The sequence below is a fragment of the Diabrotica undecimpunctata genome, chromosome 1 (assembly GCF_040954645.1).
Source record: "Diabrotica undecimpunctata isolate CICGRU chromosome 1, icDiaUnde3, whole genome shotgun sequence".
NCBI lineage: Eukaryota > Metazoa > Arthropoda > Insecta > Coleoptera > Chrysomelidae > Diabrotica > Diabrotica undecimpunctata.
This window is the reverse complement of record NC_092803.1, coordinates 130,215,877-130,232,314: the sequence shown is the minus strand read 5'-3', so window position 1 is coordinate 130,232,314 and position 16,438 is coordinate 130,215,877. Positions and strand designations below refer to the sequence as shown.

At 35.4% G+C, this 16,438-nt stretch overlaps 1 protein-coding gene across 1 annotated transcript in view; it reads right to left on the bottom strand.

Annotated features, from left to right (window-relative positions):
• Positions 1 to 16,438, bottom strand: part of LOC140431776 (venom carboxylesterase-6-like) — an 83,800-nt gene that overhangs the window by 29,591 nt on the left and 37,771 nt on the right. Inside the window, exon 5 of the mRNA XM_072519661.1 lies at positions 15,369 to 15,565. Within this exon, the coding sequence (XP_072375762.1) occupies positions 15,369 to 15,565 (197 nt within the window). The remainder of the gene's footprint in view (positions 1 to 15,368; positions 15,566 to 16,438) is intronic.

Below are 16,438 nucleotides of genomic sequence, written 5' to 3'. Positions count from 1 at the left end.
TGACTTGCGCCAGTTTTTGTTAGTATTTTTTTGATTTTTTTGGTGGCTGAAGCCGTTTTTTATGTTTTTTGAAGATTCATTTTCTCTTCGGATATTTTGAAAACAATTTCCGAAGAGGAAATTGAAACGTTAATAAACTTATTTTAAACTTAAATTTTGGTTTATTCCAAATAAAAATAGTAATTGCTTTAAGATGCTACAAGCAAACAGCTTCAGAAAATTAAGTGTATGTTAATATTATTTAATATACACAGACCGAGATTAATACACACAGTATAAAATAGTTTTAGTTTAAGAAGTTGTCGTTTGACCATCAACAACTGCACATCTATTTGGCCCTTATTATGATTTTCTTGTGAAACCCTAAAATCCCTGAGAATTTAATAAAACATGCTAAAAGGTTCATATATTTGGTTCGTATGATAGGCTTATACTTTTATGAATTCTCTATTTTGTCTTACAAAAAAAGATCTTCATTAAAACATCTAAACATGCAATGTGTTTGTTCGTCTCTATTTCCATAATGAGTGAAATTTTATATTTTAAGTAATTTAATATGTTTAAAAAGTTTGTAAGTTTTCCCACGAGTATAGACCAGATGAGTGTTTACAAATAAAATGGAACGATAACAATGGCTTTTTATCTATAATTATGGGATTTTTGTCCAAAAAGAAGCAGTGTCCAAAAAGAAGAAAATTCGCTAAATATGTGTGTACTTAGTGCACTGAAAAAGACATTTAAAAAAGTTACAGTGGAAGAAAGATTTGTATCGAAAACCAGATCTAACAAGATCGTTCAAACAACTTCACATCAGGATACGTTACGAGAATAAGAGGTGGAAGATGGGGAATAAATATTTTGCTTAGGTAGGAAAAGAAAAAGAAAATGGTGTCCTTGAGAACAATTATTACAGGTAGATAACAATGATCTACAAAAAGCATATGTTACAAATTGGAGGATAACTGAGAATTTGAGAATTCCAAATCATAGGCTTCGGAGGCTTACAGTGCTGTAATGAATTTTTCCAATCAAAAGATTGCTATTACTCAGTTTAAAGGCTCCCCAGTGCTTAGCGGTCGGTTGATAGAATTTATAGTTGTTCATGTATTATTATATTAACTTTGCAAATAAAAGGCAGATATCGAGGACAGTATTTTATTAAATCTTGCCTAAGTACTTTCGCTCTCAGAGCATCTTCAGGGGCATCTGAAATAAGCCACGAAACGTTTTTTCAAGTTACGGAAAATTAGTTAACTTCGGAAAAACTTCTGTTAGACAGTGGTTGGTTGACTACACCACTCTCTTGTTTAGTCTCGTTTTTACATTTACACTCTGTGTCCACTTCATTTGCCCCAAACTTCTTTTCTTCTTCTTTTCATATAGACATGACTGTTTTTCACTTTGCCTCCAGTAAGTTGTCGTTCCATCGTTTTCGTGGTCTTCCTACTGATCGTCTTCCTATTGGGGAACCGTCTCTTGCCGTCTTTACGACTCTATTTGTTGTCAATCGGCTTATATGTTCGTTTCATTCTACTCTTCTAATTCTTACTCAGTTTTTAATGTTGTCCACCTTGCATCTACGTCGTATACCTGTACTTCTAGCTCTGTCTCACATTGTCTTACCATCAATTTTTCATCTCTGCTTTCATCTAACATCCTTTTTGTACTCTCTGTGACAGGTCTTGTTTTTGCCGCGTATGTCATTATTGGTCTGATGACTGTTTTGTAAGTTCTGCCTTTCGTTTCTTTCCCGATATTTTTATTTCTCCATATTGTTTCATTTAGACAGCATGCGGCTCTGTTTGCTCTATTCACTTGATCTTCCACTTTAGTTTCGAGCTTTCCGTAGCTAGATAATGTGATGCCTAGATATTAAACTCCATCACTTGTTCTATTATCTGACCTTCCCGCTCCAATTTACATCTTAGTAAATAGGATACTAAAAATATCTTATGTGGACCATGTCACCAACGTTGAGGTCCTACAGCGCATGACAAAAGAAAAAGAAGTGCTTAATTTAATTAAACAACGTAAGCTTGAGTACCTCGGCCACGTGATGCGGAACGAGGAAAAATATCGAATTCTTCAACTTGTTATGCAGGGTAAAGTATTTGGCAGAAGAGGACCGGGACGCCGTCGTATCTCGTGGTTGAAAAATCTCCGACAATGGTTTGGGATGACCTCAGCGGAGCTGTTTCGCAGAGCAGTCAACAAAACCATGATAGCCTTGATGATCACCAACATCCGGACCGGATAAGGCACTGAAGAAGAAGAAGTAAATTTGCTGTTGTAACCATGCATTTTGACTTTTTGGGAAAATTAACATGTAAAATTTTCTGACGGTTATATTATATTAAATTGGTGCAGTATACATTGTAAATCATCTTCACTTTGAGAGAGTAGTATTGCGTCGTTTGCATAGCAGATTATTTTAAGTTGTTTTTCTTCCATTTGGTATCCTTTTTTAGTTCTTACTTTTTTTTATTTCATCCATAATCAGGTTGAACAATATATGACTCAGGGAATCTCCCTGTCTTATCCCATAGCCAATGGGCAATGGGATAAGAGCCTTCAATAGGATCGGTTTGTTCTTCTTCAACTTTTACTTTTATTGTGTTGTTTTGGTAGATATTTTCAATCGTTTTGATTATTCCTAGAGGTGTCTCTCTTGCGTACAGTAAGTGGATAACGTCTTTTAATTTGATCCGGTCAAATGCCCCCCTAAGGTCCACGAAACATAGATATTGCCGGTTTGTTGTATTCTAATGATTTCTCTTGCACTTGCCTCATAAATATAGCGTCGGTGCATGATCTTTCCGACCTAAAACCTTGTTGTTCTTCTGCTAGTGTTATAATCTCATTCAGTTTATTTGTTATCACTTTGGTTGTTAATTTTAGTGTTGTGTTTATTAAATTAATTTCTCTGTAATTTTCCGGGTCCGATTTGTCTCCCTTTTTGAAGAGAGGTATTAGGATGCTTGATCTCTATTCTTAAGGAAGTCTGTTTTATTCTATTATTTTTTGGATTAGTTTTAATAGTTGTTTGGTCAGATCTGGTCCTCCGTACTTTAGGAGTACGTTCAGTATGTTGTCCTCTCCTGGTGATTTTCTATTTTTTAATTTCCTTAATGCTTCCTTTTACCTCTTCCTCCTCAATATTTATTTCTTCGTTTTTCGTCACCTCTGCTGTTGGCGGTTCATTATCGTCACTTTTAGCAAATAGGGATCGAAAGTAGTCTACCCATGTTTCCTTCTGAATGTGTTTCGTGTTTATCAGTTCATTCATCTCTTTTCTTTGTCCTCTGATCCTTCACCATATGTCTTTTTGTGTTCTGTAGAAGGTATGTTCCATCTGTTTTGGGAAGTTCTACCAGTGTTCCTTTTTTACTTGTTTAACCAAAGTATTCGTTTCATTTCTGATTCGTTTATAGTGGTTGTATGCTTGTTGCGTTTGTTGTATTCTGTATTGTAAAAAGGCTTTCCTCTTTTCTTCACATTTTGTCTTTACTTCCTCTCTAAACCATGGTGTTTTCTTTTTTGATATGTTAGTGTTCTTTACTTTTCTCTCTCCAAGTGATTCTGTTGCTGCGTTAATTATGTTATTTTTGAGTTTTTCCCAGCTTTCCTCGATGTTATCGTTTTCTAATATTTCATTCCCAGCGATCTTCTCTGATATTCTTTTCCTGTATAAGTATTCCGTGGATTCCGTATTTAGTCCTTCGACTTTGATTTTTGTTTGTGTTGGTGCCACTCTCTTGGGTAGGAAGTGTTTCAAGATGATTCTTATTTTACATAATACTAGGCTATTGTTTCTTACATCTGCTGAGTTAAGGCATCTTACGGCGATTATTTTCAATGAATGTATATCTATGTTGGTTATAACATTATCTATCATAGATCTTTGTCTACGGGTGTTATTAAATGTATATTTGTATTGGTCTTTGTGGTCAAAAAATGTGTTGTTTATTCTTAGTTCGTTATTCGTGCAGAAGTTGATCATCAGTTCTCCATTTTCGTTTTTAACATTCTCGTTATGTTTTTGTTTAATGCCGGGTATTACTCCAAAGTAACGCCTAAATTATCACTAACATGTTTGAGTGTGAGATCTGGATTATCCAGTCTATATATGGTAATTAATATAATTTCATATCTCATCAGTTGGCTTTTCCTATATTAGTGGTCAGTTTTACTTGTGGTTAATATTCAGTTTACCATAGAATTTTTGAAATGTGCAGATCACCATAATTGTAACTGCCCATCTAAGTAACATTTTGTCTCCTTTCATTGCCCCCAATGTGGCTTCGAAATAATTTCAAAACTGTTTGTCCTTTGTCTAGTGGTAGTTTTTGTGTATATGTATGTATATAATTCTCTGACGTGCTGGATAGGCAACATTTTTGACGAAATGCCCCTGAAGATTGCTCTAAGAGCGAAAGTACTTGGGAAAGATTTAATAAAAAACTGTGCTCGATATCTGCCTTTTATTTGTAAGGTTCGTATATTCGAGCATTCAACCATATATTATTTAAATATTATATCATTAAGTATAGGTGTATTTATGTGTGTGTCTCTTCTAATTTCTAGTTGATTAATAATTCTATAAGGTAGCTGGACGACATCAAGCGCATCTGGATTCACGGTGCTCAAGATCGGATGCATTGGAATTATTTACGGGAGGCCTATGATCAGGGGTGGAGTCAAAACGGCTAATGATGATCAATAATTCCTTTGTGCAACGTTGACAAAAAGTTCAAATAGGAGTAATATTGCAATAACTATTTATTTAATAACAATAAGCAAGCGGGGTCAGAATAAGTCAGTAAGTAGGAAGTGACAATGAATGATCATCATCGTTTAATTACTTTTTTATTCCTGACCTTGTCTCTAGTATAACTAATTGAAAGATTTTGAAATTGGCAAGTAATTACCGACTTACAGTAAATGACGTAAAGTATACAAAAAATAAAAACTCATTTAATACAGTTAGATGTACTAACAGCAATTACATCAATATACTAAATGTAATTAAAGATAAGCACTTCGCAATTTATTTACTATAAATAATTATTACTTGCATATATATTTAATTTTTTTAGTATTTTCCACAAATATTTTTTTAAAAGTGTTAAGAATTCATTGAAATAATATCATAAATAAATTCACAACATTTTTCTATTCAATTCAATTCAAAAAATCTACCTGATAGATATTGACATCATTCATCCCAAGCAAAGATTACGTTATTTGTGATTTTCTTTTTTGATTTCTATTTTAGCACATAATTAAGGTCATTATATTCGCCCTTATCCCTACACGTTCCGCGGAACTTATTAAATGTGGAGGTGCTACTCTGACTAATCATATATATAAAATCATACTGAGAGCCTGGAATGAGAAATAAATCCCAGAAGAGTGGTGTATTGGGATCGTTTGCCCGCTACACAAAAAGGGCGATGAATTAGAATGTAGAAACTATAGGGGAATAACCCTCCTTAATACAGCATACAAAATATTTTCGAGTATTTTATATGGTTGCCTGAGTGAATATTCAGAGGAGCTTCTTGGCGAATATCAAAGTGGTTTTAGGCCTGGTCGATCAACAACAGACCAGATCTTTGTGCTAAGGCAAATACTGGAAAAAACTAATGAATTCAATATTGTTACGAACATACTTTTGGCATGGCCCAGGTAACGGTTGCATTGCATCTCTAATACTCTCGAAAGTTCGCGGCGTATCGAGTGCGAGAGAGAATAACCGGTCACGTAGGTGAATTAGAGGTGGGACAACGCCAGAATATTCTCGATACAGTAACTGTAGTATATATAGGTTACAATGTTAGAAGTAGGGGAGTTGTTAAGATACTACCGAACTGTAAAGTTATAAATAAATATATGTATATAAATTCGAACCGCTCGTTTTATTTAATCACGCTACAGTGGTGTCACGGTGTAAGGATAATTGATTTGTTTAAAAATAAATTCAGCAGTGACTTTTGAAAAAGACTTTTGAACATTTTAAAAAGTACGCGTGCCTGACCAAAGATGCTGCTAGTACAACTCTCAGTAAAACAGTTGCGTGAGCAGCTAGAAGAACGCGATGAAGATTGCAGCGGGTCCAAGAAGATCCTCCAAGAACGACTGAAGAATATTCTTAACAAGAATGGAGATGACCCAGAGACATTCCATTTTCAGTCAGCAGAAGAAGCAGTTTTAATGAAGATCGAAGAGAGTTTCAGAAAAAATGATAAGAAATTTGAAAACGTCTCTCAAATGATAAAAGAATCTTCTAAAAGAGATGATAATAAATTAGAGAATGTTCCCAAAAGATTCGATGAAACATTCGAAAATGTATTTAGAAGATTCGACGAGACTTCACAAATAATTAAAGAAATATGTATTCAAAACAATGAGAAATTTGAAGAAGTCTTAAGAACATTCGATAAAGTAGAAGAGAAGATCAAACAATTAGAGACCATGATAAGTAACACAAAAGTGCTACCACCAGTTAATACGGTAGCCTTAGATCCGGTAGTGAAAAAAGAATCACCGAGAGACGAAATGACACATCATATGAGATTCAAATTGCCACCATTTGATGGAAAGTCCTCTTGGTCCATATACCTCAGACAATTTGAAGCTATTGCAACAGCCAATCATTGGACAGAACAAGAAAAAGCTGTTTCCTTGACTGCTGCTTTACGAGGTGATGCTGCGGATATCCTAAGATCAATTCCTAAGGGTCAAGAAAAATGTTACCAGACCTTGTTCACTCGACTAGATAAACGTTATGGAGATGCCCATCTACAACCAGTCTACAAAGTACAAATAAGAAGTAGAATCCAACGAGCAAGTGAGAGTTTGCAAGAATTTGAAGCAAATATTGCTCGTATAGCGCTGTTGGCCTATCCAGAGGCACCAGACAACGTTTTGGAAGAAATCGCTGTAGATGCCTTCGTCAATGGGTTAAGAGACATTGAACTACAGAAAGCTTTACGACTAGCAAGACCGAAAGTTTTAGATGAAGCGCTCGCTATTGCCTTGGAACATGAAACAGCTAGTCAAGTTTCACGGAGCTATCGAGTACGAACCTCTGAAGAGAGCGACGAACAAAACGAGAAACGTCTGGAGGAAATCGTACGGAAAGTAGTTCGCAACATGATGCCGAAGAGACACGAAACCAGATGTTCGAATGATGGCGACGTAGGTCACATTCGCCGTAAATTGCAAGAAAATAATACAACAGTCAGAAAGCTAGAACAAATGGAACACAGGGCTGGAAAGAGTCATTCAAATGATGATGCTCAGTCAAGACGGGCATACAGTGCAAATCGTAATCATTGTCTTGAATTAGAAGAACGACTTTGCCCCGTGAGACGAACCGCCGTCATTAATGATCAATGGCAGCCTCAACAGCTACAAGACGCTCAAGCAGATGATCCATGTATAAAAAGAGTATTGGATTGGATGCGTCGAAGTGGAAGACCTTCTTGGCAAGACATTAGTGCATGTAGTCCAGAAGTCAAGTGTTACTGGAGCCAATGGAATTGCCTAGTGCTGAAAGATGATCTTCTGTATAGAACCTTTGAGAACGATGGTGGTACAGAAACTAAGCTTCAGTTGATTGTACCTAAAAGTAAAGTGTCAGAAGTTTTACGTCAGTTGCATGACGGTTCATCAGGTGGACACTTTGGTATTACGAAGACTCTGCAAAAGGTTCGAGAACGGTTCTATTGGGTGAACTGTAAAGATGATGTAAGAAGATGGTGCCGGAAATGTGAACTGTGTGCAACCAGTAATGGTCCAGTTGGTAAAAAGAGGGCACCCATGAAACAGTACAATGTTGGTAGTCCTATGGAAAGAGTAGCAATCGACATTGCAGGTCCACTTCCAGAGACGAATGATGGAAATAAATATGATTCTCGATGCAAGAGTGAAAGCTATGAAGTAGGTGATCTTGTTTGGCTTTATAATCCACAACGTCGTCGAGGCTTGTCTCCCAAACTACAAAGACAATGGGAAGGTCCGTATGAAATTAAAAAGAAAATAAATGACGTAATATACCGAATTAAGAAGTTGCCGAAAGGTAAACCAAAAGTAGTTCACATAAATCGTCTTGCACCATATGCTGGCTCAAATGAAACAGAAGAAGCACGAACCCTTCAACATGAGATCAAAGATGACCGGCGACCAAGCTTTAATGAATTTATGACAAATTACGCAGAGAGAAAGAGTGCTAGATTCGGCGTAACCACAGAAGTTCAGCAGGATCTTTTTAGTGTTCCGCATAACGTCTCTCTAGCCCACTGTGTTGCTCAAGATCTTGAGATGGCTAAAGGAATCTCATCCGTATTTTATAAGAAATTCGGTCGTTTGGACGAGTTAAAAAACCAGCAGCCTAAAGTTGGAAGAGTACTGAGATTAGAAGATGGTTCCCGATCTTTGCTGTATATGGTGACCAGGAAGTCTTATACAGACAGGGCAAGCTACGAGGATATATGGCGTGCTCTAACTAATTTGAAGAAAATTGTGTGCAATTACGACATCAAGAATTTGGCCTTACCCAAGATAGGCCATGCACTAGATAATCTGGACTGGAAGATTGTCAGAAGCATGCTTGAAGTGATCTTCCGAGACACCGGCGTACGAATTACTGTGTGTTGCATTAACCCGATGGGATCGTATCCTTCAAAGTCAGTAGACTGTTATTTCTTTCTAAAGGGTTCATGCAGAGCTGGAGAGTCCTGTAGATTCCGCCATGCTGTGCCTACCGGAGTTGCTGATCGGGACGATCAGATTTAAGAGGGGAGCAGTGTTACGAACATACTTTTGGCATGGCCCAGGTAACGGTTGCATTGCATCTCTAATACTCTCGAAAGTTCGCGGCGTATCGAGTGCGAGAGAGAATAACCGGTCACGTAGGTGAATTAGAGGTGGGACAACGCCAGAATATTCTCGATACAGTAACTGTAGTATATATAGGTTACAATGTTAGAAGTAGGGGAGTTGTTAAGATACTACCGAACTGTAAAGTTATAAATAAATATATGTATATAAATTCGAACCGCTCGTTTTATTTAATCACGCTACAATATCGACACATACCATCTTTTCGTAGATTTTAAATCGGCCTATGATAGTGTCCTAAGAAATAAATTGTATGAAGCCATGGATGAATTCCATATCCCCGATAAACTGATAAGATTGGTTAAGGCTACAATGCGTAAAGTTGTTTGGAAAGTCGAAATACAGGGCGAACAATCACAGGCATTTGAAACGCATGTTGGGCTGCGACAGGGAGATGCGCTGGCGTGTGTCCTTTTCAACATTACCTTGGAAAAGGCGGTCAGGGATGCCCAAATAGACAGCAGAGGAAACATTTTTAATAAATCATCCCAAATTTTGACATATGCAGATGATGTTGATCTAGTTGCCCGCACAACACGCAAGCTAGAAGAAATGTATACCACCTTGTCAAACGCTTCAAAAAATATGGGCCTGCAACTAAATGAAAATAAAACTAAGATAACGGCATCAACACCCAACAATAGAGCCAGAAACATCGGCCATCAATTCACGGTTGATAATTCTACCTTTGAAGTGGTGGACAAATTCACATACTTAGGCTCCCTGATCACCAAGGAGAACGTCATGACGGAAGAAATCAAGCGAAGAATAATCCTAGCAAACAAATGCTATTTTGGACTGAGTAGACATATGAGAAGCAGAAACTTAAGACTAAAAAACAAAAATAACCATATACAAAACCCTTATACAACCAGTGTTGATATATGGGTCGGAGACATGGACCATTTCCAAGGCAGATGAAAATCTCTTGCTTATATTTGAACGAAGGATCCTGAGAAGAATATTTGGTGGCATCTGTGAAAATGGTGTTTGGAGAAGGAGGTACAACTATGAGATATATCACAGATATAAACATATATTTAGTGGTAAAGACGTAGTATCCTTTATAAAAATAGAAAAACTAAGATGGGCAGGACATCTGGCAAGATCACAGCAGAACAACCCTCCTATAAGAATCCTTATGTCACAACCTGTGGGAAAGAAGTAGGGGTAGACCAAAACTCAGATGGAGGGATGGTGTAGATGAGGATGGTAGACAAATAGGCGCAGCAAACTGGCAACAAATGGCAATCGATAGAACTGACTGGCGTAATAGACTTATGAAGGTCGAGGCTCTTTTATAGGGCTGTAGTACCAATGATGATGATGATCCCTACACGTGGTCAGATTTCTTAATTACATTTCTTCATATACTACCGTTTTCCGTTACTTTCTTATGGTGCCGAGCACTTTCCCTATGCTCAACGAAAAATTATTGTAAAACAGAAATGGGAAAGGTAGCGGATTTGTCTCTCTCAGTTTTCAGTTTTTGTTTATGGGTGGCAAAATTATATTTCTTTTAGTCTCTGTTTTTTCAGAAATGGAATAGATAGGGGATTGGGGATTTAAGCTAAGCGTCCATAGATCCGCTTCGTACGCATCGTACGCATCGGATTAATTTTTCATATTGCAGCGATCGGATTTGCCGACGCCAGTATAATAAATGTAATTAATATTGGTACGGAAAAGTTGTTAGGGTAGAAATTTAAAGTTACTAAATTGAATTAAGTTGTACTATAATTAAGTTATAGCATACGTTTTATTTTAATCTTTTGTTAAATTTTTATTGTCATCTTTGATATTTTAATGTATCTGTTTGTTAATAAAATATCTGCAAAAACGTAAAATATATAGTTCTTTTTTAAATATCTACAAAACAAAACATGCTAGGTACATACAATCTGATATCAAAAGAAAGCTTGTAATATTTACCACAAAATGCAATACTAATATACAGGGTGTATCAATTAAAAAAATGAAAAAAAATTGTATTTGCAAATAGTGATCACATTGTATATTTAATATACCTATGTCAAAGATATTAAATTATTTAAAAATGCCACATTTTTTTACATTGAAAACCTAATCCACAGCTGTTTAAATATTACCATTTTTCTCAATAAAAGATAAATATTTCGAACATTATTAACTTTAAACCTATAAAGCAGTATTGACAAGACGATCGTCAAATGCACATAGCCGTAGATTAGCTCCCATTGGACCTTGCGACCATGCGAAATCGTGAACAAAACGAGCGGAGTGCGTCCACTGATCGGAATTCCGTATGACGTCATGCATCGCAACAGTTGCCCGTGGAATCAACCCTTCGGCATTGTTGATGATGGCATCCGTACGATGAGCTTCAGTGGACGCAGATACATAGTTTTTATACAAGACAAACTAAAATCCGATGAATATGATGCGTCCGATGCGTACGATGTGGACCTGTGGACGCTTAACTTTAGTGTTTTGTTTATCTGTTTGCAGTTTTTGTTTACATGTGACACAATTGTATTTTCAAAAAATTTTATTAAAAATCCTTTATAAAAGGTATATAATTTAAAAACCAAATCGGGCTATATCACAAAACGTTTTCGGAATCCATATTCCATCATCAGTGTACATGTATTGAGCCACTAAATATGTGGGTAAAAACCCGTTAAAAATTGTTCGTTTAAATTTAGTTTACATTATATGGTGTACAAAGGTATAAAGACATTCATCCTTCGCATTCCATTTTAACCAAGTTTACATCTCAGAAGTCCTCAGTTTCTCCGTTGATGCTGCAGTCAAGTCCCGAGACTATACTTGGATAACCGCTGTAATTACTTTTTCAATTGTAACTATTATTTTCTGTAAATTGTTTGCTCCGCCGCTAATTCTCGCTAGACCTATTTCAGTCCTTGTTGAGCTTTACATCTTCGCTATCTTTCAGTATTTATTAGTGAAGATAGAGTAAGTATTCCTCTTAAAGTAGATTGTATCTTCAATGTTTTTCCAATTATCGTGATTTTTTTTATTTAAACATAGAGAACCCACATCAACCACCAAGGGTTATTAGTGGGGGGACATACACAGTAGTACAGTTTGATAAATTAAAGTTTATTATAAATGTTTATGTCTTTTAGAAACTGCAATAAATCCGAGATATTTGTCGTAAGCGCACTTCTCAGGTTTCCACTAATTCCTCGGCATGTTCTCTGAGGTTGGAACTGCGGACAGTCGATTATCAGATGCTTCACGGTAAGTTGAGTAGAGCAATAGGTAGAAATCGGAGCTGGTTTTGTATTTAGAAGGTGTTGGTGTGTTAGTATTGTGTGGCCGATTCGAAGACGATTTACGATTACTCTCTTTTCTTTTTCCTTGTTGTGGTAGGCTGGCGTTTACTCGAGGCTTTATTGTTTTCAATTTAGAGTTTGTTGTGTCCCAGGTTGCTTGCCATAATTTTATTATATGATTCATGGACTGTCGTTTAGGGTCGGTGTGGGGATATTTAGTAATTTCTGGAACATTTTCATTTCTGATGGATTTTAATCCCAATTTATCAACTTCCTCGTTGCCTCTAATGCCAATGTGTGAAGGTATCCAGATAAATGTAACATTTTTATTTATATGGTGTAGTGCAGTAAGTTCATTTCTTATATTTTGTGCAATTGGATGGCTAGGGAAAAGTTGATTAATTCCATGAATTGTGCCGTGTGAATCTGTGATGATTACGATATTATTTTCAGTCGTTGAAGAGGAGTTTTTGATAGCTTCTAATATCGCTGTGGTTTCCCCGGTGTAAATGCTGCAGTGCTGTGGAATTCTAATGGCATATTTTTGTAATTTTTATTTGTGAAGGCTGCGGCATGGTTATTTTCAGTTTTTGATGCATCTGTGTATATTATGTGGTGATTTGGATACTTCTCCATAATTTCTTTGAATGCATTAATCATAAGGTTAGGATTTGTGGTATTTTTTGGGTACTGTGTTAAAGTTAAATCGGTAATAGGTAAGGGAGTATATCGTGATTTTATTTTAGACAATGATATCTGTTAGGACATACCTTTTATTATTATCTTCAGCTAAATTTTGACTTTAGATAGTTCCTGCACAAAATTGATTATTTAACTGGCATATATTAAAACAAGATCCAGACCGTAAGAGAATTGGTTTTTTTCTGCTCGTCAACATGCGTCTTTTAGTAGAAATGGCGAAAATGTTGTATGGAAATGTAAGTATCATTTTTGTACACTGCGTATCAATTTTATGATTTATTAGTTTCCTTAGTTTTTTAATTTTATTTTATTGTGATAATGTTTCTTTCTTTTTCAGAAAATATTTCATGGACTTTTTTCTCAAGACTTAAATGAGAATAAAAATCACGTTGATGCTTTTAAAAATAATGCTGCAAGTGAATAATGTCGACACCTGTGTGCTCTCCGGTAAACATACACAGAAGTACGCATAACCTTCTCTCACAGAACATGGAGCGGCGTTCGAAGAGAGATAGAAAATACACAATAGGAAAAGACAAAATATAAAAATGTGAACCAACCTAACGTGGAATACCGGTTTTACCCTAAATATTTGTGGTTCACGATCACTGGGATATGACAAAACTGATTATTTATGGCCAGCGCTTATACTCCCATTATTTGTCGGTAAATGAACACAGATCAAAGAAAATGGAAGGTGATTTATAGCAGGTAACTTACCCGATCAAACCTTCCGACGTGACTAGAGACAGATACGGCCAGTGTCATGGTAATTTTACTGTGAAATGGTCCTACGAAGTTGCGTTGGAATTTATATCATTGTATAAATTATCCAACTTACCAACATTTTTGCAGGCAACACTGGTCGATTAAACCATGATCTCGAGGGGACACGCTTCATTGGGATAGTTATCAAAAAGTAAACATTTATTAACTTCACGTTTACATGAGGTGCCATGCGTGGTCTCTCTCCTTTACACAGTTTATCGTTTCTGTTTCTCTTTGGCGACGTGAACCACCGACGAGCGCTATTTCACGAGCTGTCTGATGCCGCCTTTGCAGATCTTTTAGGGTTGAATACTTCATATAATTTAATAATTTAAAATAACTTTAAAATGTTGGAGCCCGTTTTACCTGATTCTATGATTAAACTTGTTGAAAATTACCATCACTATATAGACCAAATGCAAAGAAATTACAATAGAGGGCAGCATGGTGGAAATGCATGTAATGGTTGAACTCTTACATATTTGCTGTGTAAACTAAAAACAGTTTTTGTTTGCTTTTATTATGTACACTATTTGGCAATGTTTAAGACTGTAGAAAGAGAAAAGTCCTGGATATATTGGTGGTTGTTGTTGGACAAACTTATATCTAATTGTGAAGAAAATTATACTTTTGATGAATATATGTTTTTAACATTTCGTTCTCATTATTCTTCGTGTAAGTTGATTTTTATTTTAATGGTAAATATGCCCTCATCATCCAAAGATGTACTTTTATTCTATATAATATACATTTTTTGGTTTTTGTAGTTGTGTCTAGTAATTTAATACGTACGGAATGTGAACAAAATTATCACCGCAGGTAACCAGGTTTAATGCAATACGTAGGACATGAGAAGACTGGCCTTCTGTGGTTGATGATAAGTAAGGTAAGGTAGGTAAGGTATACTTCAGGTAAGATGATAGCGGCAGCCATCTTCCACGCATTGCTAAAAAACTCCTAAAATTCCGAAGGGATGGTTTCCTTTATGATGCACTGAATTTCAATTTTGATTTTAATTAACGATCTAACTCTTACAGAGTAGACACTTCAGCACAATCTCCTGGAGTTAAACTAAAAGAAAAATACCCCCACTATTTCTGAAATCTCTGTTATCCTGCTATCTCCATCATTGAAAATCATTTGGTCCAATCTAATCTACTCACACACCCCATCCTTTAAAAGGTTTTGTAAAAAGGTTCAAAACAAAGATCTCCCATTAACGAACTCCCATTTATAGAAAGACTAAACTAACCGTAAACATCGTACACCGTAAGTATTGTTCGAAATCACCACCTGAAGCATATGAGACCAATGCAATATTACCACAATCCTTATGATGTAGTACGGAAACAGCGAGAAATGAAGAAAGTAGTTATATTGATTAAATTATAGAAGATGTGGACACCTAAATAAAAAAAAAGAATATAAAAAGTTTAAGAATAAATAAAATTGAAACAAACGAGTACCCAATAATATTATTTGTAATAAGCACTAAAGAATACATTTACTGTAGAAGATATCTACTATAAATATTATTTTGGATTATTCTAATAATCCAAAATATTGAAGTTTTCATTGCATTTGCAGCATATTTTGATTTAATGTATGTTCTTAAAAATCCGTTCAAGATTTTACACCACAATATTCATGTTTCTCCTTTTATTATTTCAAACGAATTTAATGTGACATACATTACCTGATCTGTATATTACCGACCTTAAAAATATCATCCAGTTCAACAAATGTTCTGGCCTCCACTTTTCTTAAACATTCGACCATTTCTTGACTCGAATCAGTTGGGCAGTTTAAAGCTTTAGCCAGCTTTCTTGAATTCTTTTCTGTTTCTTGGTTTTCACTAAACGTCCATGGACATAATGTTGTACCACTCTGCAGAATAGCTTTTGTAAAAAGACCTAAAATATACATAAATTAATTTAAAAGTACAACTTTCCACAGAAAATACGACAGTATTTACAAAAGTTAATATTACCGAATATAGAAAGAGTAATTATTTATTCATTTGCATACTACTCTGAACATAAATTATTTTTCGTTGTAGCAGTCCTCCAATAGTTCCTAGAGGATTTTTTAAGCGAAATAATAAATCCTATATCACACCCTAATTGTAGATGCTAATGATGTAATATTTTATTACCAAAATCTAGTCGGAACAATTAGGTGGAGTGTTTAATTGTAAGATTCTTAGTTTCATAATATGGAGTCTATCTTACTGAAAATCTTCGTATGGAATTTTTAACTGTGACACACAAAAAATTATTCAAATCTCTTACAAAATCCATAACAATATTTTCTCTTCACAAATTGCTTTGATAAACTGTTGAACATTTGCACACTCAAATTCATTTTAATGTGAAACTTGCTTTCCAAATTCATCAATTTATGTGTTCCTATTTTGACTCATACCGATAATAATCTCCATAATATCATATCACATATCACTTAGAACTGTCCCGTACCAGCTTTTCTTTGAACGCTTTCTTCTACATTTTCCAGAACATAATAGTTAGTTGGGTTTAGTACTGGGTGATCTTTATTCCAACATTGAATGTGTCCTGTAAACTTTTATATTTTTCTAAATCATATATTGATTTTTAAGATCACCCTTACTTGAGATATTATCTGATATGGTATTGTATATTTTACATTTATCGAAAATCATTTTCAAACAATATTTATATGTATGCGAATTATGTATTCTCATAACCTGTAAATGTTTATAATTGGTGGTGGGTGGTAATACCAATTTGATAGTTGACTTACTTGCC